Source organism: Epinephelus moara, chromosome 22 (assembly GCF_006386435.1).
Source record: "Epinephelus moara isolate mb chromosome 22, YSFRI_EMoa_1.0, whole genome shotgun sequence".
Lineage (NCBI taxonomy): Eukaryota > Metazoa > Chordata > Actinopteri > Perciformes > Serranidae > Epinephelus > Epinephelus moara.
Genome location: NC_065527.1, coordinates 25,283,897 through 25,310,051, shown reverse-complemented (window position 1 = coordinate 25,310,051; position 26,155 = coordinate 25,283,897). Strand labels below are relative to the sequence as shown.

The 26,155-nt window shown below is 38.7% G+C and overlaps 5 protein-coding genes across 13 annotated transcripts in view; 2 read left to right on the top strand and 3 right to left on the bottom strand.

The window, feature by feature from the left end:
- crybg2 (crystallin beta-gamma domain containing 2) overlaps window positions 1-1,589 on the top strand; it is a 66,579-nt gene extending 64,990 nt beyond the window's left edge. For all 7 annotated transcript variants that reach the window (XM_050033832.1, XM_050033831.1, XM_050033830.1 and 4 more), the window contains one exon: window positions 536-1,589. In XM_050033832.1, coding sequence (XP_049889789.1) covers window positions 536-624 — 89 coding nt within the window. In that variant the 3' untranslated portion in view covers window positions 625-1,589. The remainder of the gene's footprint in view (window positions 1-535) is intronic.
- A 3,763-nt stretch (window positions 1,590-5,352) lies between these two features.
- Window positions 5,353-12,727, top strand: anxa14 (annexin A14). 3 transcript variants are annotated; one of them, XM_050035258.1, is made up of 13 exons: window positions 5,353-5,469; window positions 5,812-5,851; window positions 6,490-6,586; window positions 6,733-6,821; window positions 8,739-8,852; window positions 8,969-9,059; window positions 9,180-9,259; window positions 9,446-9,484; window positions 10,188-10,278; window positions 10,410-10,505; window positions 10,592-10,647; window positions 12,100-12,207; window positions 12,353-12,727. In XM_050035258.1, the coding sequence occupies exons 2-13, from the start codon at window positions 5,825-5,827 to the stop codon at window positions 12,410-12,412; spliced, it is 948 nt and encodes a 315-aa protein (XP_049891215.1). In that variant the 5' UTR covers window positions 5,353-5,469; window positions 5,812-5,824; the 3' UTR covers window positions 12,413-12,727. The 3 variants fall into 3 exon arrangements, with proteins under 3 accessions (XP_049891215.1, XP_049891216.1, XP_049891217.1); XM_050035259.1 differs by having other exon boundaries at window positions 5,455-5,478; XM_050035260.1 differs by lacking the exon at window positions 5,353-5,469 and adding an exon at window positions 5,519-5,662.
- A 140-nt stretch (window positions 12,728-12,867) lies between these two features.
- Window positions 12,868-14,798, bottom strand: LOC126384293 (mucin-5AC-like). Its single transcript, XM_050035261.1, has 2 exons — window positions 14,613-14,798; window positions 12,868-14,077 (listed from the first exon to the last, which is right to left on the bottom strand). Exons 1-2 carry the CDS (start codon window positions 14,664-14,666, stop codon window positions 13,535-13,537), a joined length of 597 nt encoding a protein of 198 aa, XP_049891218.1. The 5' UTR covers window positions 14,667-14,798; the 3' UTR covers window positions 12,868-13,534.
- Window positions 14,799-16,477: 1,679 nt separating this feature from the next.
- On the bottom strand, window positions 16,478-17,826 carry LOC126384101 (salivary glue protein Sgs-3-like). The gene is made up of 2 exons (XM_050034995.1): window positions 17,569-17,826; window positions 16,478-17,167 (listed from the first exon to the last, which is right to left on the bottom strand). Exons 1-2 carry the CDS (start codon window positions 17,626-17,628, stop codon window positions 16,793-16,795), a joined length of 435 nt encoding a protein of 144 aa, XP_049890952.1. The 5' UTR covers window positions 17,629-17,826; the 3' UTR covers window positions 16,478-16,792.
- Window positions 17,827-19,330: 1,504 nt separating this feature from the next.
- Window positions 19,331-23,107, bottom strand: LOC126384036 (threonine-rich protein-like). Its single transcript, XM_050034870.1, has 2 exons — window positions 23,025-23,107; window positions 19,331-19,925 (listed from the first exon to the last, which is right to left on the bottom strand). The coding sequence occupies exons 1-2, from the start codon at window positions 23,088-23,090 to the stop codon at window positions 19,560-19,562; spliced, it is 432 nt and encodes a 143-aa protein (XP_049890827.1). The 5' UTR covers window positions 23,091-23,107; the 3' UTR covers window positions 19,331-19,559.
- Between the last annotated feature and the right edge of the window lie 3,048 nt (window positions 23,108-26,155).

Sequence of the window (26,155 nt, the reverse complement as noted above, 5' to 3'; positions counted from 1 at the left end):
ACATCTGTGTGAAATTTTGTCATAATTAGCACACAAATTTTTGAGTTATGGCCAAAAACATGTTTTGTGAGGTCACAGTGACCTCTGAACATTAACTACCAAATTCTAATTCATCCTTGAGTCCAAGAGGACGTTTGTGCCAAATTTGCGGAAATGCCCTCAAGGCCTTCTGGAGATATCGCCTTTACGAGAAGGTTCAAGATAACAGTGACTTTGACCTTTGACCACCAAAATCTAATCAATTCGTCCTTAAATCGAAGTGGACGCCTGGGCCAAATTTGAGAACATGTCCTCAAGGCATTCTTGAGAATTCCGAATGGGATGCACAACCTGAAAACATAATGCCTCTGGCGACGGCTGTTGTCTGCAAAAGCATAATAAAACATGGGCATTGACGGACTGCATGTAGCATGTGTCAGACTGTGCTTCCCTTAATTTGCTAAAAATGAAGATGTAAGAGTAATTTAAGCTCCCTCTCCAAAATTTGTCCTGGAATTTGAACTTTTACTAACATGACTATTTTCCTTTTCCTCAGGTGGTAAAACTTACGACAAGGACCATGTGGTGATGATGCCAGAGAACGAAGAGAGGCCAAGCCAACAGTGGGAGATAGAGCTGCTCTAATCTGCTATAAAAACCTCATGTTTCTCTTTGCTACGTTTTCCTCAGGAGTGCATCAACAGTGCCTCTCTTTACAACTCCAGAATATCCCATAAATATTCTTGGAACCACTGCCACTGATTTCTTTTTTTTTAAAACTCCATGATCTATGTAACTATACGAACATTGCAAATGTAAAAATGCAACCGAGCACTGAGAAGCTGCAGACAGTTTAGTGCTTTGCAGAGTTTGGTGTTTTTGTTCATGAAATTATTCCATTTTCTCCAAGACAGATAAAGCTGGGTTCATCGCGACTCGCAAAGCAGGAATAAATGTATTTTCCATGATGTCCTGAACAACTGTATCCAAACCCAGCATGGACAGAACAGACCATTTGAATTAATGATTAGACCTATTCAGTGTCTTTGAGTTTGACCTCTGTCAGATGTTATCATTCGTCAACAATTTGAGTATTCAAACTAGAATCTCCCTGTTTGTATGATTCCAGGCTCATGCAAATCCCCTGACTGTAGAAACACCTGTCGATAACGCTTTTACATCTTTGTTTACATTGGAGCAAACCTCATTTCTGGACATGATTTTCCTGGAGTGAACAGCAAGTCGCTACCAGTGCTTTATACAGATAGTGGACAAATGAAGCCAAACAAATGCGTAGTGTGCAAAAACATGTATGCTATGCTTTTTAAGGTATTTTTTTATATGTACTATATGTATCAGTTTGTTTTTGGGGAAACGTTGCACTTGTGCATGCATTTTATCACATTGCATTGTGAAGTGCAGTGAAATGGGTTGTGTGTGTTCAATTACCCCGTTTCTTGTTGTATTTTTGTTATTATTGTTACACAAAAATATGTTGTCTGCATCAGCTGTATGTTAATATTTGATACTAAAGATGTGATGTCAGATGTTATGTAAGAGGGAGTGGTTTTGAAATATTAATACAAATAAAACTTGTTACATAAAACAAAGCTGACTGATTTGTGTTTGTGAATTACAAAACATTAAAATCAAAGGGGTCACATCTATGTTCAGCTCTTTTTCTGTCTTTGTATACAGCACTGATCAGCCCTGATCACATGTTTCCTCTCTGTACTGATCAAGAAAAAATGGATGTGAGAATATCTGAGGAGCAGTAAACTACTTTTGTTGATGTCATTCTGGCTTTGGCTTTAATGGACTATTTTGTTCATTCATTTACTTCAAATGTTTACCCAGGCTTTCTTCCATTCATACCTGCCTTCCCTGCATTCATCCATTCAGACTTTCATCTATTCAGTTTGCACTCAGGGTTCAAACAGACAGGGAAACTGAATTGTATTTCTATAGATAATGGCTTTCTGCAATGCACCAAGCCAACAAAAAGAACACAGCACAAAATGAAGAACAACCACTAATGGTTTTATCAATACAGTATTACAAATAATTCACTTATTCTCACTCATTCTCAAACCCCTGGTGATACGCAGAGAAATCTTCTAAATATTAACCATATGTACATTTATATACACCGATCAGCCAAAACATTAAAAGCACTGGAAGGTGAAGTGAATAACATTGATCATCTTGTTACAGTGCAGTGTTCTGCTGGGAAACCTTGGGTCCTGGCGTTCATGTAAATGCTACCTGATGTGCTCCACCCACCCGAACACCGTTGCAGACCAGGTGACTCCCTCATGCCAACGGCACTTATCGATGGCGGTGCCCCCCCAGCAGGACAATGCGTCATACCACATCACAAAAACTGCTCAGGAATGACCGCAGGAATGGGAAAAGGGGCTCAAGGTGTCAACCTGGCCTCCAAATACCCCAGATCCCAACCTGATCGAACATTTCATGGACGTGCTGGTACCCCAGATGTACCCCTGATCCAGGATGGGTCCTCCTTGGACTGGACTTGGCTCTGATCTGTTAAGGCATGAACACAGGACCTCTGGAGAGTGTCCCTTGGTGTCTGGCACCAGGGCGTTAGCTTCAGATCTTCTGAGTCCTGTGAGTTGTGAGGTGGAGTATCAGCATGTCCCACAGATGTTTGATCAGATGGGGAATTTGAAGGCCAGGACTACACCTTGAGCTCCTTGTCACGTTCCTCGGGCCACTCCTGAGCAGTTTTTGTGGTGTGGCATGACACACTGTCCTGCTGGGGGGCCACTGCTACTGGGGAGTGTCGCTGCCATAATGGGGTCTGGTGGCATCCACAGGAATGTCGGAGCCCAAGGTTTCCCAACAGAACATTGTAATGTAACGACATGGTCAGTGTTGTTTATGTCATCTGTCAGTGGTTTTAATGTTTTGGCTGATCGGTGTGTGTATATATGTATAACCCTATAAAAATACGATGGTACTTACATATGGAATGAAAATACTTAAACTGTGAGTCCCTGAAATGTAATTTAAGATAAGTTTTGCCTTACCTGTAATATTTCCTGCTAAGTTGTCACATTCATGAACATAGCATGCACATTCATTCATTTAAAAAACAATACAATCCTGGCTCAAACAGGAACTAGAAGAAGAGAAGTGCAGTTTAGGAGGAGCCATCTAGAGCAGCCCTGTTGAAACTGAAGTGGACAACAATGAACTGAGTGCAAGTACTAATGGCTACTTCAGCAGCGGCAGTGAAGTCTTCACAGCACCTGATATGGGGCTTGCCCTTGTGTTGTGTGAGAGTTGTGTGGAAGAGTTTAAGTGTCAGCTTTATACTAACCCTTTGTACAGGGTGGCTGTGGCTGACAACAGTCAACAATTAATAATCTTCTAATTAAGAATAAACTTGCTTCAACTGTCCATAGCTGAACAGGTTAGGCTTATGCTACTGTATCTGAATGTCGGTCATAGTGGTGGTACTCAGAGAGCCTAATATTTTCTGAGGTGGTACGCGGTATACAACCATAATGAATGACCAAAAGAGGAAAGATATTAATAACTGCATAACAAACAAAATGCTCATTTGAATTTAACCGTTTCATTACTTTACACTTCACGTTCTCTGACATTTCAACTGTTGTGTTGTCATCTCTCACACAAGAGAATCATGACAAATAAATGACTTTTATTCCTCAGCTGAAATTTCAACTATGTTTACTATTAAGACATCAACTGTAATTTCAGCTGCTTTTATCTCTTACTCTTCACATGACAGTTCAACTGCTTTCAGTTGTTACACATCGACTGACACTTCAACTGCTTTTACAATATAGGGCCATATAGTGTTTTTCTCTGGGGGAAAAGTGCTGGGAAATACATTATAGCACCGCTGAGTGCTTATTTTGATGAAGACAACTTCATAAATAACACTACCTTAATACCATGATAGTGTCTGACTGACATATCATAAAGCTCAGAATAGACAGTAAAGGCCTTTCTGAAAATTGCAGAGATTTTCAGCTAGAAGCTCCTAGAGTGGCTGCACAAAAATAATTGGAGCACTCGGAAAGAAGACACCAGGTGCAGTGCTCTTACTCTACATACACTCTCTCCTCATGGGGAAGAACTGAAAAAAGATGCTGGCGCTCAGAAAATGCAATGTGGACACTCAGCCTTACTCTTCAACTGACAGTTCAATTGCTCTCATTGGTTACACAACAACAGACATTTCAGCTGCTTTCATCTTTTACTCTTCCAATAACACTTCATCTGCTTTCAGCGGTTACACATCAGCTTACAGTTCAACTGTTTTTATCTAATACTCTTCAAATGACTGCACCTCCACTTAAAGTGACACTTCAACTTCATTCAGTGTTCAAACTGAAACTTAATTTGTCTTCGCATTTTCTTCTAAAACTTTTTTTATTGTGCTGTTTTTGTTTCAAATGGACAGCACATATTAGGTTAACATTAAGAGCCTGCTGTTGATCACCTTTGTTTGTATTAACCACACAGGTCTCATATTACTTTGCGCTCTGCAGGTGAACAGCAGGTAGAAGTGGAGCAGCACAGAGGATCAGAGAGTTCAAAATATTTGTTTAATGGTTTCATCATGTTCAGGTATGACTTTGTTTCCTGTTAGAAATGACCTCCTTCTACTGCATTTTTGTGAGAAACAGTTTCTTAAATTACCTGTGATGTGATTTGTGGCTGCTGAGTTTGAAAGTGAACTTGATATGTCTGTCTTTGTCTCGCTCTTTCTCGAGACCCTCTGTCTTTCTTTTGACTGAGAGAAAAGGGCAGGTCAGATCATTATCACCAGCAGCCACAAATGCAGGTGCTTTTGTTTCCTCTGTGACACAATTCAGTTTTCAGGTTTTGAAGCTGAAAGACAATCAGGTTATAACCCACAAGCACACCAGATTTTTAGGAAGATCTGTTTTACTCTGGCACCACAGTTTGCCCCTCACTTACTCGCAGAGATGACTGGCATGTTGCCTGGTGGCTTTGTTTATAGGATATCTGCCCCATCTTGGAGACAAGTTGTTAAATTTCAATGCTGTTACTTGAAATCCTCAAAACTAAAAAAAATATTCAAAGAAGGGGATAAATTCTGTAGCCTAAGACAACAATAATTCCTCACATTTCCCACCACATCAGTCACAAAATCTAGAGCTTGTGGTCATTTTACTACAAAGGCCACCTGTAGACAAACCTGCCTGTCTGGATTCCTCTCCCGCACAGAATGTTAGTTTTTTTCACAAGTGGGTTGTTGCCTTATTTCTACAGACCAATGGTGTTGACAAAACGGTGAAGGTGCTGAGCACCGATTGGTCAGCTTTGTGATCGACAGTCAGGTGGGTGAACTGCAGCAGGTGAGACACAGTGAGGGTGTGACTGAGATGCAGGGCTGATTACAGGAGATTGTAAAAAAAACCCTCCTATCTACACACCGTCCTTAGCTGACACAGAGCTCGGTTACAGGTAAGAAAAGTGAGCATTCTTTAAAGATTCTGTAAGAAAATGTTCTCTCAGGTGTTTGCTCTGGCATGTCAGGTATCTTAGTTTCTCATAGATAACACTTCAAGTTTTAAACTATTTTGTTTAGATAAGTACAAGTCATGAGTAAACTTATATCATGGGATTAATTAAACAAGAACCTAAATTTGGAATAAGGGTACTTAATTTTTTCCCACTATGCAAACCACCATTTTGGATTTAATTCTATTTTTATACTTTTATACTCTCATTTATCTTTCTATGTAATGTCATTTACTGTATATTTCTGCTTATGTATGGACCATTGACTCCCGTTCTTTCCCACAGTTAAAACAAAGCCATGGACCCTGAGTACTTCAAATCTTATGTAAGTGGACTTTTTCTTGCCCTGTTTACCAGGACTCCACATTTGCAGATAATGTAATCTACTGTCTTGTGTTCTCTGATTATTTGCATACCTTGTAACATTATCTACAAAAGCCACTATGCCTTCAATCACGCTGGAATGCTGCACTGTGAACAAATGTCTCCAGTTGCTTTTTAATGTAAAGAAAGTTGAGTTAATAAGGAGCTGATGATCTGATCTCCTGTCTAATGTGATGTAAAAGACATAGCCAGACAAGACTGTGGCTCCTACTGAAAAATAGTCCTGCTGTCTAACTATTTCTCCAACCTTGTAATTTTCCAAGCTACCCCCACTAGTTATAATAGTTAAGAATATTTAACATTCTTGACATTCAAACATGATGAAAACTGACATGTATCTTTGCTCATCTTCTGCCAGTGCCTACAGGGTATGTCCGTGTAAATCATCATCTTGTTTCTTCTGTTGTCACCTATTCTGCTTGTTACCTGTCACTCACTTATCACATTTTTTAAATATATTTTTAAACAGACAGGATCTGTGTTCAGTGTCAGGGTTTTGCGTAATCGTCTTTCAGACTTTGCAGTATGGTTTTGGCTTACCCAATTTCTTGTTTCTCACTCTCACTATTGATTATGTAGGAGATGTATTGGGGCACCCTTGGAACGGTGCGACCATTCTCCAATTTCCACCCTGACCGTGATGCCATGGAGATCCAGGCAGCGCTGGAGAAGAAAGGTAGTAGATTCAAACTGGTTTTTAAAGCCAGAGTGGCGATGTTGACAAGCAATGTTGGATTATGGACACAGTCCAACTTTTCTTTTGCCTATTAACACTCCTCTCCCTATTGCTAAATATTGTATCATGTCATGTACCTTGCGCAGATGCGGTGACTCTGGTGAGAATCCTGACCAATAGGACCAACGCTCAGAGACAAGTGATCGCCAACGCCTATGAAGAAATTACACAAAAGGTACGGAAACAAATGTATCAAAGGTATCAAAGTTCAAAGCCTCAGCAGCCCCTGATGTAAAATATTCCTTAAATAATCCATGTTATGCAATACAAAAGAATGTAGCGTTGCAATGACGATAAGGATGTTGCAAATGTGTGCTTGCTCATCTGTAACTCCCAAGTGTTTGCTGTTCAAATATTATTTAAACAGTCTTAAGGGATATTAACACACCTTTGTTTGGAGAGGGAGTAGCATGAGCAGTCTAAACTAAAGTACTGTCACTCACAGTGAGGTAGAGAATGAATATGATGCTGTAGGGTTATAAACTGCGAAGACATTTACTGTTTCTTAGCAGTACAAAAAACATGGCGGTTTGTCACTTTTCTTTCCCCTAGAGGTATTTCTTTTACACGTGGAGGTGATAGTATCAGTAGACACATTGTTTCACATTGACACTTGTGGTAAAACAGCCAGGGATCTCTTTTCAGCTGCTTCTTACAGACTGCCACAGGGTCTTTGGGAAGTCCGAAAAACATAAACAGAATCTGAGTAATACTGAATAGGTTAGAACATTTTTAACATGAATGAAATAGATTAAAGTGAAATAGCTGGGAGGTAACCAGCTTACCTTTCTCACCCGTTTCAGATCTGCCTCTTTACCATCAGCTGTCCAATAAAGGTGAAAAAATCCCCAAAAGTAGGCTTGAAAAAATAAAATAACACTAGCTAAACATCACAATTTGTCTGTGCAGCAGTTCCATTGTTTACTGACAGATAACAAGAGGCAAGACAGAACTGAGATGCACAGGATTAAGTAATTTGCACATGGCAACCCCTCCATTTTCAACACAGTGAAATCAGGACACTTCCACCTGAGTACATATTATTGTGCTTACACCGCGACCACTTGTCAAAGACAAAAACTGATGGCAAAGTTTTCTGTTTTCAAAAATGAGGGCCCCGCCATCTCTAGGAGCAAGACGCACATACTTTGTGGTGGTTTTGCATCTCTTTGTAGTTGTAATAGATTTTTTGTGTTTTTGTGTCTCTTTGTGGTCATTTGGCTCTTCGTTCAATTCATTTTGTGTCTCTTTAAGGTAATTTTGTGTCTTTAGGGGGTAATTTTGTGTCTCTTTAAGGCAATTTGTGTCTCTTTAAGGCAATTTTGTGTCTTTTGAGGGTAATTTTGTGTCTCTTTAAGGCAATTTTGTGTCTTTTGAGGGTAATTTTGTGTCTCTTTAAGGTAATTTTGTGTCTTTTGGGGGTCATCTCGAGTTGCTTCTAGTCAGTATTTGTCCATTTGAGAGATATTTTGCAGGTAGAGGCCAGGAGGCCCCTGACACTTCACATCCATACGTGGTGGTGAATGCACTTTAATTTAAGTACTGTACTTTAGTATAATTTGAGGTACTTGTACTTTACTTGAGTGTTTTGAATTTTCTGATTACTTATTGGTTTCCTATATTTTGGAAACCAATATTGTACTTTTTACTTCAGTACATTTTTCATCAACATTAGTTACAAGCAAGGCTACTCTGCAGATTTAGATTATTATTAAAAATATTTAAATAAACAAATACATTATGATGTGTTACTATGTATAAAGCTATCTAGCAGTATTTAAGAAATATAATCATTAGCCCCACCTTTAGTAGCTTTTATGCTTACGCATTAATGTATCACACTCATGTACTTTTACTTATACAAGATTTTGAATATAGGGCTTTTACTTGTAAGTTGTAACAGAGGGGTTTTTTTGTTTTTAAAAAAAATTGTGGTATTGTATAGTATAATTCCCTTTCAAGCTACCAACATAAGACCTACAGTAACTCAGAGATTTTCTTCTAATCTGCTGCATTGAAAGTCAACAGAGGAAACCAGAGACAATGTCTAAGATATGTGAAAACATCCATGTTTACTCTGACGTTGTGGCAGGACCTGGCAGTTGGTCTGAAGAAAGCTCTGTCTGGAGATCTGGAGAATCTGCTGCTGGAACTGCTGATGCCTCCTCTGCAGCATGAAGCTTACCGCCTGCAACAGGCCATGGTGGTGAGTGGGTGTTTGTGTTTTTGTATAAATATTTTGGGTGCCTTAGGGTTAGTGTTTTTAGGAGGAGGCAAAGATTTTCCTAGGATATATATACAGTATGTGGTGTGTGTGTGCAGGGTTTAGGCTCAGATGAGGAAACACTACTGGAGATCCTGTGTACGCGATCTGGAAAGCAGCTTCGAGAAATCAGTGCTGCATACAGACAATGTAAGTAACACTACTTTCCTTTCCAGCAAATGTTTTGGCTGATTGTTGTGGATATTCAAACCCATAATCCATCATCTCTGGTGTCCTAATATTTGTTATATTGTTTGTCTCCATTTTCAGTGTATAAAAAGGACCTGGAGAATGAACTGATAGGAGAAACCAGTGGAGACTTTGCTAAGCTTGTTGTGGCTTTGTTGAATGTAATTTGATCATTTATTTTCTTTGCCATCACCTTTAAATCAGTTAAGCTTCAGTAGTGGGCATTGATTGTAAGTTTCCTCTGAAACATTAGAGAATACTGTTCACTTTTTATGCTTGCTATTATGAGATTATTTAATTTAAATATGACCTTGAAATTGCAGTGTCTCGCTCCTTTTTCCCAACAGAAAGAAGATGTTGCTTGTGGAGTTCAAAGAGATGTTGAGGTATTATTCTCCATGATACTCTTATACACAAACATTGTGGTCTAGGCGATGTAAGGGACAGCTTTCAGTGTTTTATTTTAAAGGAGATGTATGTGACATTGTAATTCGAGTTTCTTTGTTCTTTGTTGTGGTAGATGGTCCAGCCATACGTGCTTGTTAGTGCATGTAAGTCCGATGGAGGTTAGTGCTGATAATGCCGTCCCTGCCCAAGTTAGTGTACACCCACCCTCCGGGTCCCTCCCCACGTTAACACCTTTAGCTCTGCCAGCACTATTGCTGTTGTTATAATTGAAGTATCATGAATAGAGAGGTGATCGTGCACTGAAATAAATTGTTAGCCGAGTCTATTTTGACAAAACAAAATCAAACCCGACAATCCCGGCTCTGACTCTGAATCATAGATATGCTCTAAATGTCGCATACAGCTCCTTTAATATGATGAAGCAGACATACTGTTCCAAATCATGGTAAACCTTGTAAAAAGGGTTGTTCTTGCACAGGAAAATATGACATCTAAAATGAATCTGCCAGAGCATTAATCCTTTTGGTTGGCACTGTATGAAAATCAGACATACCACTAAACTACCAAAGAATAAATTAGGCTATTTCCTTGTAATCCAGCAGCCCTTGCGTTGAGCGTAGTGGTTGTAAGCCATACATTTCTGAGATCTGTGACTTTTTTTTATTGTTTTTATTCTTCCAGGCTCTCTACGCATCACTGAACGGGAAAAAAGCACAAGCAGAACCGTGGATTGACATACTGACCTCCAGAGACTCAGACCATCTCAAGAAAGGTGAGCCTGTCATATATTTTTCTGACATACAGTCGTTTTGCACATTTGTCTCTGTGTGTTAGAACGTCTTTATAGTTTTAAATATGCAAAGGTTTATTCCTCTGACCTTGTATGTTACTGTATGTTGACAGTACTGATGGGACTGGAGCTGGAGAGTGGACAGATGGTGGATCAGACTGTGGAGAAAAGGTTTTCAGGAGACTTTCGACTGGGTTTGAAAGTTTTAGGTAAATATTGTATGAAATGCTGCATGAGTGATAGGTATGGACTGTCCATGTTGATTAGTCACTAATATTTCTGTATGTCCTGCCAGTACAGTGCATTGAAAACCCGTATGCCTACCTTGCCAAAAGACTAGCTGACACAAAGGTAAGAAGATGCTGTCATCAACTGTCTTTTATTTTAGTGATTTATGTTAATTGAAAAATTATCAAACTATACTGTTACTGACTGATGGATGGATGAAGTGACATGAGAAATGCTGCACTTCCTACTATGAAAAATCACCAATAGAAGCTTTAAAACACAACCAGACAAGTTCCAGCAATATTATGATCCGAAATCGGGGAGAATTTGACAACATCGGCAACCAAAAATACACGTTTCCCTGACGTTAGCATGTAGCTATACGTAGCAATGTACTTGCAGCCAAAGAATGACTGCCTATAGCAGCACTGTCTCCTGTAAAAAATCACCAGTGAAAGCCTAAAAAAACAACTGGACATGTTTCAGCAAGAATATGGTCTAAAATATGATCTGACGTCTGCAACCAAGGTTACACGTTTCCCTGATATTAGCATGTAGCTATACGTAGCAATGTACTTGCAGCCAGAGAATGACTGCGTATAGCAGCACTGTTTCCTGTAAAATATCACCAGTGAAAGCCTAAAAAAACAACTGGACATGTTTCAGCAAGAATATGATCAAATATGATCTGCAACCAAGGTTGCATGTTTCCCTGGCGTTAGCATGTCGCAGTTTAGGCTACGCAATGTAAAAACTTGCAGTAGTGTGCCTGGACGACATGACAATGTAAATAAATCTGTCCTTACCTGAAGTTATCTTGTAGCCAAAGTCCAAAAAATATCTTTTACATAAGTCTGCCCTATTATTTGAAACTTTTTGAAATATATAAAACCACATTTTATATAAACATCGGGCATTATAACACTGTATATGAGACAGAATATAAGAAAGAGTATAAAATGTCCTGATTACGTTTTAATATGTCTAACACATAAACCACTTACTTGTAATTAAGGGAAATTGAACTTTATTTTTTCTTGTTAATGATATCCTTTTTCAATTCACAGTAATAAAAATATTCATTAAGACATATGATGATACCAGACGTTATTGTTGTCTGATATACAGTATGTATTTTAACAGCTATTTTAAGGTTCCTTGTGTCGGCTATAAACTGTGCTGATAGCCTATACTTTCCTTTGCCTTTTGCCTCTGCCAAGACCATAAAAACAGCTAATTTCTAGTTTACAGATATGCAAAGATGACCAATAGTAAAAGGGTTTTTTTCCCCATTAAAGGGTTTTTTGGGGGAGTTTTTCCTTATCTGCTGTGAGGGTCCAAAGGACAGAGGGATGTCGACAGAGGGATGTCGTATGCTGTAAAGCCCTCTGAGGCAAATTGTGATTTGTGATATTGGGCATTATTTTATTATATTTTATTTAAATAAAATTGTATTGAATTGAAGTCCGCTGAAGGCAATCCTGTGTGTAATATAATGAACATTTCACACGTATAGAAAATATCCTCATGTCAGAGATTGTAACAGTTCATGCACAAAACATTTCATTCTTTCAGACATCAATAATGCAGGGGATCATGGTGTCTCACTCTGAGGATGATCTGCTGTGTATCCGAGCTGCCTACCTCAAGTTAACAGGCACTTCCCTCTACACTGCTCTACAGGTGGGTCACACACATACATAATACTGTGATATGTATAGCACCTTGAAATACGTGCACAAGCTTTTATGTACTTTTATGATGGTGTGTTTTTTATGTTATTATTTTAAGGGCATTTTGACATGTGAACTTTAATTTTTCCCAACAGAAACAGTTCAAAGGAAACCATCTACAGGCTCTGCTGGCCATCTGTCGATCTGAAGATTAAACAACGGCTACACATTTTGACTAGCTACACTTCCTATTCATTTATATAGTTCCTTTTCTCTCCTGAATCACTCTGTGTATGGTAATGTAAAAATAAACTTGTTACATATGACGTTCTATGGGATGTAATTGGATTGAATGCCGTGCCTGTGTTTTAATGACTTATACAAATACACGCAACTACTTTATGAGTACGGTTTAGTTATTTGTTTTTATTACTTTATGTATCTGCCACAGTACTTCCTCTTCATGCTGATGTAACAGACAGTGTTTTTTTTCCAAATAGTGTTTATAAATAAAGAATAATGACACTCTTTTTTTCTGTTTTGTTAATATTCTAATTTTAGTTTAATATATGAGTACATGTGTGTATACAGACAGTGCAACAATCACAGTTCAAACTAACTCACTAAACATTGAAATAGGGAGCTCTGCCACACATATATTAGTAGCTTTATTCGTCACATCACTTCCTTATTAACGAGTTATTCCTGATGCCAGTAGAGGAAGTCTGTATTTACAGTAATTACAAATTTGAGATACCTTTATTTAACTATTCAACTATTTTGATCTCATGTCACTTTCTACTTTTTCTACTTCTAATCTACTACACTTCAGAAGAAAATATTGTCCTCTTAACACCACTACAGTTATCTGATAACTCTCCACTTTACATATATTTTTTCTGCACAAACCATATGAAACAAACCACAAATGCAGCTATGACTATTAGTCGCTTAAATGGAAAATCAATTAAAATCTATTTTGTCATTTTTCATGCAAAAACATTTTATGGTACTTTCATTTTCATACTTAAATACATTTTCCTGTTTCAACTTACATACTTTTACGTGAGTGACATTTTTAATGCAGGACTTAAGTACTTAAGTAATACGTCCTCTGAGTTCAGATCTACATGACATGATTATACTAATCTGCAAATTGAACAAATACCTCAAGTTCATTCATATACATAATTACAATAATTTAAGAACAATCTGGAAATGTTGTACATACTGTACTGTACACAGATTTTATTCCATCCTTCAGTCCTTTCTTTGGATTAAAGTTAGTCCAACTCCACCTACATTTATTTCCAGAAACATTAGCACAGTTTTTCAGCTCAGTGGCAGAGTGTGTAGAGCATCAATGGCACGACAGAAAACAGCAGAGAAGCTTTAAAGCTTGAGCCTCCGTTGTGTGTGGTGGTTGTTGTTGTCAAGGTGGTTGTACTTGTGGTGGTGGTCAGGTTGATCGTAGGAGTCGCAGTAATATGTGAGCTGGTGGTGTTCGCAGATGTGGTTGTTGTGGCTGGGGAAGTGGTTGTAGTCTTCGGCGGAGGGGTGGTCATATCACTTGTGCTGGTTGGGGCAACAGCTGTAGATTTGGTCGGGGCGACAGTTGTAGAGGCAGTTGGAGCAACACTTGTAGGAGTGGTTGGGGCCACAGTTGTAGACGTGGTCGGGGCAACAGTCGTAGACGTGGTTGGGGCAACAGTCGTAGACGTGGTTGGGGCCACAGTTGTAGACGTGGTCGGGGCAACAGTCGTAGACGTGGTTGGGGCCACAGTTGTAGACGTGGCTGGGGCCACAGTTGTAGACATGGTTGGGTTGACAGCTGTAGCAGACGCAGCAGTGGTGGTTGAGGCGACGGCGGTAGTCGTGGCCTGGATGGGAATAAATAGGAAAAATCATTTGAATCAGTGAGAGAAACAAAAACTACAGTGTGTACCAACACCACCAACAATATTTCCCAAAGCTTCCCCCTCTCTATGAACATGAATTACCCAAGTTGTTGCATCAGAGCTTATGTGTTTTTTTTTAACTTGTTTTAAACTATAGTGTTGTCTTGTCCTGTAGGGATATGATGGTAAATTAACTAAATGTGAGATTAATTTGCCCCTTTGTTAACCTGTTATGTATTCCATCAGCACTTATGGATAAGTACAGTTTTACAAAACGTGATAGCAGTATGATAAACATGGTGGCTGTACAAAAACTATTAAATTACATGGAAAATGTATTCGACCTTTTCAGGACAGTAGAACAAGTTGGCTGACTCAGCCACACTGACTTTGCCAAAGTTTTCAGGGCATTTGTTGTCTATGTGTGGGCTGGCTATGGGTTGTTTGTTGGTCAAATTTGGTTACGTGCAAAATTCCAAAACAAAACAAACAAAAAACATAGTTTATAAGTAGTTACCTTGGCTAGTGCCAGCAGAGCCAGTATGCAAAATCCCAGAGCCAATATCTTCATGGTGGAGAGCCAAGAGGAGGAAAGATGCACCAGAAATGTTCCTTAAAATGTCCTGTTGCACAGACGGCAGGCTGATGTGTCGTAGTGCAGTGTAAGCTCCCTCACCGTGACCTGGTCTACTCCTACTTTCCTCTGGGGAAACGGAGATGAAACTTTTTGTTCTTGCTTTTATACAAAAATATCACGTTTCAGGAGGGGTAGGTGTAAATTGATGACGTACAGAAGGGTATGACCTGGCCCTGGATCCAGGAAGTTGGTTTAGAGGTGCATGTGAGATATAAATGTGTGAGTGAACACTCGAGTTGCTTCACAGTTGTTGTTTTTTTTATGACATCTCAGTATAGTATCTCAGTTATAAGGAAGGATGAATTCTTATAATAAGCAAACCCCTTTCGCCAACCCCCCCTTTCCTGACCCCAAACTCAAATTCATACTCACTGTGAATTTTAGAACACGTGGCAACTTTAGGAAACATTATATATTCAATATATTCTAGTTTTTTGTTGGCTAACAATAATGGGAAATATTCCACTTCCTCGCTTTGATGTTGACAGCTGGTTTAATTTTTAACTGTAAACAAATGTGTCTAAAGGCTTTTGTATTACACTTCCCTGTACTGATGTTATTATTAGACATTCATTGGTGCAGTTACGATGCATAAACTGAAGCAGTTAGATGAATCATAAAGGGACAATTCTTCATGCTTCCTCCTTCCCCCTGGTGGATAATTGACAAACTGATAAACGAATAGGTTACTATCTTATTTCCTCATGTGAGACGGTGTAAGTTGCAGTATAAAGGTCACTGTCACAACTTTATTCACAGAAAATCCTCAAGGCTTTTATTTGACTTTTTTTCTGCTTTAGCAAAGCTAATAATAGCATAGGGTTCATCAGCCAGCTGGAGCCTCCAGTGGGAGCAGTAGCACAAAGGCATGAATGACACTTTTGTGATATAGTGATACCATCTTTGCCACTGCACTTGCTGACTCACTTGAGCATCATTCATGCTTGTGTCCCCTTTTATTCCGTTCTTCTGTCATGGAATTAATGGGCCATCTTATTGCACAAAGTGTGGTAATAGAATTAAAATTTGCTACTGAGCTGATATGGAAACTAGTCCTACCTGAGAAATATAAAATTGATTTTAGGGCAAATATGAGAAGACTTGAGGTGTTAAAGTTTGGCTGTAGTCCAATATTTGGGTGTTGGCTCGGTATTAATATCAAATCGTCCTCATAACGCACAACAGAAGCTTGTGTGGAGCCTCCCTCTTCCAAAGAATCTTTCTTTCTGAGCTTTTTCATCGGATATAACTTTGACATAATACCTCGAATGATTACTGTCTGTAGTGTGCCATGGCAACAGAAACCGTCATATGTCATATTTTGTAAGCTTTGTTTTTACTGTCTTTGATTTAAAACTATAGATAGATATTTTTTTTTTACATTTATTTATTGCAATTTTTATATGTATTTTTTGTTTTAGATTTATTTATATGTTACATAACTAAATGTAAATGCAACTGCTACATATTAATAATGAAGACCCATTTTTTAAAAAATATTTTTTACTCTGTTTATTCAATGTTAAAATTTTGGACACATTCAGAATAAGCAATTACTTATACTAATGTACAATAATTACTAACTAACACACACATACAGAAAACAAACCAGTTGCTTCAAAGGTTAACACAACTATAATAGTGTGACGAGTCTATGACAATTTATGCATATCATATTTATAGTATATTTGATTAAATAAACATTTTCACACAGGACAATAAATAGGCCTACAGTATGTACAAAGTGTAAATGTGATTTAGGATATGCCAGCCTAAAATACAGCTCAGGCAGCAGCGATCTATTAAAATGCAAACAAACATGCTGAAACTCAAAATGGTTTAAAGGTATCTGCTTTTTCCTCTCATATCAGTGCAGGATCTGATTCAGGATCTGTCAGATTTGTTAGCTGATCAATAAGTTGGCTCGGTCTCTGTGGCTCACTAATTATTTATCAATATCAGTTTTGTTTAACACACACACAGCTGAAAATGTTTCCTCTGTAGGAAATATTCTAACAGTAATGTCAGACTCACTCCAGCTCTGTGCCTGCAGAGGGCGCTCATTGCCAAAGTGCATGAAGAACAAATGATCCAAGCAGCAGACTGACAGAGGTGAAGATGTGGCTCTGTCCGTTCTTTGTAGTCTTGCCAGGTTTGGTTACACTCATGGGGGTGGCAGTGGGCCTCTGGCTACCGATGGGGTTGTTTCCTGTTGGTTTGCTGCCTGTGGGATTGGTTCCTGTGGGGTCGGAGCCGGTGGGGTTGGAGCCGGTGGGGTTGGAGCCTGTGGGGTTGGAGCCGGTGGGGTTGGAGCCGGTGGGGTTGGAGCCTGTGGGGTTGGAGCCTGTGGCGGTGTTATTGTATGGCCCGGTTGTATTGGTGGTGCCACTGTATGGCATCGATGTGGTTCCCTGTGTTGGAGGTGTGTTGGATGACTGTGTGATGTGTGAAGGACAGAGGAGGAGACAAACAAAGACTGATGACATAACATGGCTTGTATATAATTCTGTGGAGCATGATATTATCTATTATATTACAAAAAATACTCGATAAATGAATGTTGAAATTTTGGCATTGGTTTCAAAGACAAAATACAATAATAAAGACATATACAAGGGCATGATATTAAAAAGTACTGACATTTCACTGCAATAAAATAAAAGTCTTATTGGATTGGATTAATTAATTTATTAGGTGTTTGTGGTAAAAATGAAGTCCTTTATATCATTATAACAACAAAAGGAGAGTATAAAGTCAGATTTTTTTCTTTTAGATGTAGTTTTTCACTCTTATCTCCTACTGTATCTACTTTGTAGCCAGTGAAGAGGATTTTTACCTGCGCACAGACGAATCCCAGCAGAGCCAGCGAAAACAGCCCCAGGACAAGATACTTCATGTTGGATGAGAGATGATTTCCTCTTGAGGACAAACAGACAGCTGAAGATATCTTACTAAAGCCTCTAGCCTTTAACGACTATTCAGTCTTTTCTTTTCTTTTCAAGGTCTTGCCGGGTCATACGCACTTGTGTATCCTCGCCGAGAGTTTTGTAAAATGTGTTTTTTTCCACAGGCTGGCCTTTTATAAGGCATTCAGATTTTTCACCTGATACCTGTATTCATTCAGGAAGCCCTGCTTCAGTCTCCACCCCGGCTATGGACCACAAATGCAAAACCTCACACTGAGCCAATTGAAATCAGTCCAGATATGGATGTAAGAGATACTTGTCTCCGCTGTCTTTGTTCAGCAAAGTGCCTTCAGCCTCTTACAGTAACTGCAGCTATTTTTATCCTTCAGTGGCTGTGATTTTCCATAAAATCTAATTAGACGCTCGTTGGTTATTACTTAAAGACAGGTAATATTCTACAAGGCCTTACCTTGTTGAATGAAGTAAAATAAAGTAGAAATCCTCATATAGATTGCCTTGTGAGATGCTCCTCTTTGAAGCAGCCTTGGAGATCATTATCCCAGTGAAAATATGCGTTACTCTAAAGTTAAATTAAACATACAGCTGACAGCAATGCTCAGTAATTGTGCTATGATTCATACATCTGTTACAGCATTTAAACACACTCTGGCATTGTTAAAACACCAACTTTTTAGAGTGAAACTGCTTTATTGAGCGTTTTCCCTGGTTTTAATTAACAGGGCTGTTGGTTTTAGAGAGGAGGAGACCTGGTGAAAACACCCTGAACATCTGGATCAGAAAAAAGTTGTGCTAGGCTAGCAGCCCATCTGTGTCGTGACAAACACTGATTTGTAATGTGAAGCTGCTTTATACAGTATTTTTACCAGTTATAATCACCAGGTCCGTTTGTAAAGGAAGAGACCTCTGCAGATAATCTGACTCCCAGTTAAGACCTTGGTGAAATTCTAACTAGGAGAGGTTTCAGCTGGTTGCAGTCTGCAATCATCACCACTAGATGCCACTAAATCCCCCGAAGTCTTACACACTGTTCCTTTAAACAGTTTGCTAATTACCTTACTACCGTAACCATTTTCCTGTTGTTTTAAATTTGATACATATTTAACTGTAAGTTAGTTTCAACTTGAATTGCTTTTAAATTCCCCACTTAATCATCCAAGAATATGAATCATCCTTCCAACCTGAAATATATATTATCCCAAAAAGATTTGCCAGAGTTTTGGCCAGGTCTGCTTATCATCTTTCATACACAACCTTGCATTTGCTTTACTCGACCCACAGCTTAAGACACACGTCCACATCCATCAGTTTGCAGTGATTATACAGATAAACTGACATTAACTGCTGTCACGTCCTAAGAGCACATGAACAGAGTCATGAAGGAAAAACAAAACCATCAAAGGTTGTTCAAGACAAACAGCCTGAATTTGAATGTGAAGCTGTTTGAATACAATGGGCCTTTTTTCTTATATTAAAGCAAAATGCAAATGTTGTGGCAGCCGCGACTCTTCCGTGTCCATCAGTTTGTAGGACTAACCCAGTTCTGTTCCTATACCATTTTCCTCCAAGTTACTAATGTTTTTCACTTTGAAAAATCAAATACATTTACTGCAGAGTCCAGTGTCAATTCAATTATCATTTTATTTGCCAAAACATCCAAAGAAATGTCAAATCCTTTGTTTATGTTCACTGTGTGATTCACATCTGAAGCATTGCATTATACATTATTTATTGAGATAGTGTGGAGCAGTCTTGATCAAAAGTGGAGAAGAGCTCAGTGCAAACAAAGCATTTCATAGCCCTAATATGATATAAGAGTCACTGTAAGAGCCATTAGATAACAGGCTCTGTCAAAAATCCCATATTTCTTTTGAAGAGTGATGATTTTTTTAGTTTTACACCTTCAGCCCAATACACTACAGAGCAGGACAGAGATGGCAGGCACCAGTAGTTGACTGCAGGGCCCGAACAAGGAGGAAGATGTTGCAGCTGATGTTGTAGGATGAGTAGTCCCAGCCGGTGGCTTCGACTTTGCGGGGTGCTGTGATGAAGTGTTGTTAGCCGTGGTGCGTGAGGAGACAGCTGAGGTGAAGGAAGTGGAAGGTGGCATTTTGGTTGCATTGTTGTGGTTGTTGGTGGTTACATGAGTAGAGGTGTGACCGGGCAGTGGTGTGGTTGCCGCTGCAGGTTGGGTGGTACCAGATGATTTGGTGTTGTTGCTGGTCATTGTTGCATTTGTGCAGGAGCCACAGGGTGTTACAGGAACCTCCTGTAAAAAGAGATCAATCCAGAGTCACTTTCTATTTTTAAAAAAAATCAGTGCCCAGTATAATATGGGTCAGTTCATTATAATAAAACAACATATAACCTCATTTGAATCTAGTGCTATCTAGCCATGCAGGTTTTGTTTGCACAGGTCCTGAGATAGGCATCTTGCTCATTTGCACCTGCAGCAGCAATGTCCCAGTTACTCCACACAACTCACACTGTGAACAGTTATTATAGGGACTATTTCTTTGGTAGGCTATAAAGTTACGTTCAGCGAAACCTGAAACTCTCAGTGACCTCTATAAGTTGTCCTGGGTAACTGGGTCATTGCTAAAGGAATACTGCAACATTTCAGAAACACTTTTTATATATTTACTTTTAAGAATGACAAGATAGGATGAATAGTAATCTCACGTCTGTGTGTCACACTCCAACACAGTCTGGTGTTGGACACAAAATGTGTTGAAATTATGTGCTGGGAAGTGTTGTAAACCTAAGTATTTTGCGTAGTTGTGTAAAATACCCATGTAAGGTAGTATTGCAAAGTCCAGAAAGTCACATAACTACGTTGACTTTGGGTTTCACATGGGACATGGACAGCAATCTCCTGGTTAAAAAGTCCTGGTTCAAATATGCACACGATCTTTTAACAACACATTATGTTGTGGTGGTCATGAAATGTGTTAAACTTACATGTTGGCAACACGGAAACAATGCCATTGCAAAGTCTGTCGCAGTTTCATTGTAAAAGCTAGCAGTTTGGTTACATTTAGAGAAAGAAGAAAGAAGAAAAAAATACTTTGTTAAGTATGGGAAAGGTTATTGTTTTGGTTAAAATAACTACGTACGGGGCATATGTGTAAACTTATGTACATTGTGCAATTATGTAAACTACCTAAGTAAAGTACTTTGCGTCATTACGTAATGTCCATAAAGCCACATAACTACACGGTTTCACACAGGACACAAACTCACGGTCTCATGGTCAAAGTCCACATTTGTTTGACCCATCCACCACCCCTTCCGCCCAACGTGAATTTTCTCACTCTTTATTCTTAACTTGTGTGTCCACCATGGCAAAAGATCGTCATCAACGTACTGACATTGTTTTCATGTTGCCTGCATGTAATTTTAACACATTTTGTGCCCACCACCACACAATGCGTTGTTAAGACTTTGTATCCATTTTACATATTTGTCTGAGACAGGATGTGTTCAGCGAAGGCTTAGCATGAAGACTGGAGGCGTGGCACTGTCTCAAGTGGAAAAAATACACCAATCAACACCTCTAAAGCTGTCTAATTTACAACTTGCATCTATGTTTAACTCATACATGAACAGAAATGTAAAAACAACAATTTGTGATTTTAGTGGGAGCTCTATGCTGGAGCTCCTTCTTTATATGCAAAACTCTTTCCGTCTGCTTTGCACTTCTGTGCAGCATCTTCTGCTGTAGTGCAGGTTGCCAGATATGGAGTGTGCACGGGTTTTGATGTTGGTTCCTAAACAGGAACAATGACACCAAACCATGCAACCTCATTGTGGCAAGAAGATGAGAAGGAAGCTACGCACTGTAACTGTGCCCAGAAATAAACAAGAAATAGCTCCAGCACGTAACTTCCCCTAAAACCACAAACTGTCTTTGATAAGCTATGCTAACAGACATGAAATTGATACTGACCTACATTTAACTCTTCCCAAAATGTAGTTTATTTAGTGTCATGAGCCCAAAATGTAAATTCCTTCACTGCACAAACCACCTCTATGACTAAATACCACTATAGCTAAATGTGAAAACATGTATCTTTGGTGAACAAACCCATATACACACAAAAATGAATAATTAAAACCTAAAAAAGGAATTCAGAGTACAGATGATACTACTAATCATCATTATAATGACAGTAAGATAAATTATATTCCTGCCTGTCACACTTATCACTGGGCTTAATTGTCTTTTGAACCTATTTCACTCAACTGCAATTTATACTGTTGTTTTCCTGCCTGTATTACACTGTCAGTTGCCATAGATAAAGCTGCTGTGTCCCTGTGTTGCGGACAATTCATTCGCAGCCACACCATGCAAAGGTCAAGCACCTGATGCTCCAGGTGAGTACATGAAGCATGAAAATATTAACCACACTTTGCATATTGCTGTGGTTGGTGGAGGCCTGCAGCACATCTCTTCCCACAACACAAGTGTCTCCTGACTGCGCCAAAATCTGTCTCTTTGTTGTATGTCATCTCCCCTGTAGTCCAGACCTATGCTTTATTTTTCACGACAGGTCATATCTAGTTCATCTGGAAACAGGAGCTGACACCAAATAGCTCCCTCCAACAAAAGAAAGAATTAGTGAAATAAAGTAGGTCTAATTTATTCAGTTTCACAGAATTATAGCAGCAGAGGAGCTATAAATAAATGTCCTGGTCATAATTATGCAGAAGTGGAACAGATGAAATTAAACATTACAAGTTTGATAACACTGGAGTTGTACAAAAAGTGTATTCAGCTAATTACATTGTAAACTAATCAAATTTAATGAGCCAATTTGTTTCATGTATAAAGTTTTATTAAACACAAAATGACTAAAAAAGAAACAAACCAACAACTATTAATCCAATATCAGTAGGAAGTCCTTAAAGTGTTCAGAAAATTTGATATGTAAATAAGAAATATGGGATGATCTTGTGATGACCACTGTTTACAAGGTCAAAAAAACATATTGTTTTTGTCCTCATTATTTCATCTATTTAATTCCTCTCCCTTAAGTGTTGTTTGCAACACAGATCCTTTGCTTTAAAATAGATAAAATCCAAACTTGTTGTGCCAAAAAAGCAATCTCAGTTCCTCTGTTTACCTCCATTTGCCTAGACTGTGAGATGCATTTAAATGCTTCATTTACCTCTCACTGATTTGACTGTGGCTACACTTAAGCCAGAAAAACAAAAGTCAGCTGTGCTTTGAGCTGGAAAATCTAATAAATCAGCTGTCCAACCAGTGTCCACTCATCAGAGAGGTTGAACTGTTTGGCGATCACAGCCCTCTGGATGTGGACACAAAATCCACTCTTTTGCACGAGGTATCCAAAGTGTCCCTTACCTCAGTGCAGCCCAGTAACATGAAGGTCAAACAGACAGAGAGGACAAGCATCTTTGTTTTCTCCATCTTGGTCTTCAGCTGTACTTTACAGCTGACCCCACCTCTCTGTGAGTCCTTTTATACCTGCCAGCTCTCCACAACCCTGATACTGATAACTGTTAGTCCTCAGAGAGAGGAGGGAGAGAGAAAAATCATGTATTGTACTCTGGATCATAAAAAAGCATGCACTCTACTCTGGAACATTTCCAAATTGACCTGAAGTATTAATGCTAAGAGAGAGCCGACAAGAAATGTGATATGTAAATAAGAAATATGGGATGAGAGAAAGGCTTGTGAATAAATCTTACACTGTATTTTGTCAAAAGTAGTTCATACTGAATGTCTGTTTTAAAGCTAGGGTTACATTTTGCTTGCCAGTCCAACCCTGGAGACTTCAGCACACTCATGATGTGATGCCAAGGGGTTTTGGGAACCATGGACTGTCCCACATCATACAGTAGTGCCACATTACAGGGAATATTAAATTACCACGTTTTATTCTTGTTTAACTAGACTGTCCAAATTGGTGTTTAAAACAGGATTGGGTGTGCTCACCTTTATTTTTTAGTAGTAGCCCTGAATCCAGCCTGTGGCCCTTTGCTGCATGTCATCCCCTCTCTCTCTCTCCCCTTCACACTTACCTGTCCTGTCCATTAAAGGCAAAATGGCCCAAAAAATTTTTTTGCTGGGCTTAAAGTGGCTAAAATCAATATTTTAATAAATTTAAAATATTCTATTTAGATTTTGGCCCTTTTTTGTTCACTCACAGCTCCCATAGTGTAGTTTTTGAACCACAGCGGGTATTTTTTAATGTCTCCTCATGCAACCATTCATAAAATATCTTGTGAAAATACACAAACAACAGTTAATATGATCTCCAACAAATTAGCATCCCACAAATGGCAACGTCATGTTATGTACTCAATGTAAAGTTGGGCAAGGTTCAGGCAAGTAAAGCTGAACAGGTTGGCTTTAGGAAAGTAAAGTTTTGTAGGTTAGGTATAGGCAAGTACAGTTATGCAGATTAGGCTTAGGAAAGTATAGTTACATAGGTAAGGAATAGGAAAGTAAAGGTACTTACTAGCTTAGGCAAGTAAAGTTACGTAGGTTATGTTTAGGCAAGTAAAGTTACGTAGGTTAGGTTTAGGCAATTAAAGTTACGTAGGTTAGGTGTAGGCAAGTAAAGTAACAAAGGCTAGGTTTAGGCAAGTAAAGTTACGTAGGTTATGTTTAGGCAAGTAAAGTTACGTAGGTTAGGTTTAGGCAAGTAAAGTTACGTAGGTTATGTTTAGGCAAGTAAAGTAACAAAGGCTAGGTTTAGGCAAGTAAAGTTACGTAGGTTATGATTAGGCAAGTAAAGTTACGTAGGTTAGGTTTAGGCAAGTAAAGTTACGTAGGTTAGGTTTAGGCAAGTAAAGTAACAAAGACTAAGTTTAGGCAAGTAAAGTTACGTAGCTTAGGTTTAGGAAAGTAAAGTTACGTAGGTTAGGTTTAGGTAAGTAAAGTTACTTAGGTTAAGTCTAGGCAAGTAATGTAACAAAGGCTAGGTTTAGGCAAGTAAAGTTACGTAGCTTAGGTTTAGGCAAGTACAGTTACGTAGATTAGGTTTAGGCAAGTAAAGTTACATAGGTAAGGTATAGGAAAGTAAAGGTACTTACTAGCTTAGGCAAGTAAAGTAACAAAGGCTAGGTTTAGGCAAATAAAGTTATGTAGGTTAGGTTTAGGCAAGTAAAGTTACGTAGGTTAGGTTTAGGTAAGTAAAGTTATGTAGGTTAGGTTTAGGTAAGTAAAGTTATGTAGGTTAGGTTTAGGCAAGTACAGTTACATAGGTTAGGTCTAGGCAAGTAAAGTTAGGGGGGTTAGGATTTGGCAAGTAAAGTTACCTTAGTTAGGTTTAGGCAAGTAAAGTTACGTAGGTTAGGTCTAGGGAAGTAAAGTTACATAGGTTAGGTTTGGGCAAGTAAAGTAATGAAGGTTAGGTTTAGGCAAGTAAAATAACAAAGATTAGGTTTAGGCAAATAAAGTTACGTAGGATAGGTTTACGCAAGTAATGGTACGTTGGTTAGGTCTAGGCAATTAAAGTTACGTAGGTTAGGTTTAGGGAAGTAAAGTTACCTAGGCTAGGTTTAGGCAAGTAAAGTTACGTAGGTTAGGTTTAGGCACGTAAAGTTACATAGGTTAGGTTTAGGCAAGTAAAATAACAAAGGGTAGGTTTAGGCAAGTAAAGTTACGTAGGCTAGGTTTAAGTGAGTAAAGTTACAAAAGTTAGGTCTAGGCAAGTAAACCAAGTACAGTTACATAGTTTAGGTTAAGGAAAAGAAACATAGTGAAGATGTACCTTAAAATAACTTCAAGTTTACTTGGTTTCACATGGGACACAAACACTGTTCTCCTGGGGGAAAACCCAGTGTTTGATTGATCCATCCACCATCTCTATCTGCTTCCTTATGTGGATTTTTGCTCTTAATATTACCTTCTTCTTTACTCCTGCCAATACGTTGGTCATGCGATCGTAGCCTTAGTTAGCGATAATCAATGGACTACTTACAGTGATTTTTAAGGGCTTGAGCCAGAAGGGCTAAAACCCTATTGCATTGTTTGGAAGTTGTGTGCAAATAAAATCCAAGAAGTATGACCTCAGTGAACCTGATAAGGCTGCTATAACTAAAGGTCAGCAAAGGCTTGTGTGTTTAACTTTTACGCTGTATTTTGTCAAAAGTAGATTGCACTACATGTTTACTCTAAAGCTTGGGTTACATCTGATTTTACCTCAGACAAATTACTTCTCAGTTAAACCCTGGAGGTTAAAGCATGTTAGTTAAATGATGCCAGAGGGATATGGACACCAGGGACTGTCCTCCATCGTACAGTAGTGCCATATTACAAGAAATATTGTGTTACTAAGTTTTAAGTTGACCTGAGATGAAACTGAAAAACTAAAGTAATTTCACTGAGTTAATGATAACAAGGTAGTTAATATGATTTTATTGATAGTGAGGTTTTACAGCCTAGAGGAGTCTGTTAGAAAGTAAATATGGCGTAATCTCACTTTGTAATGAATCACAGTTTAAACATGATAACTTATCAGGACT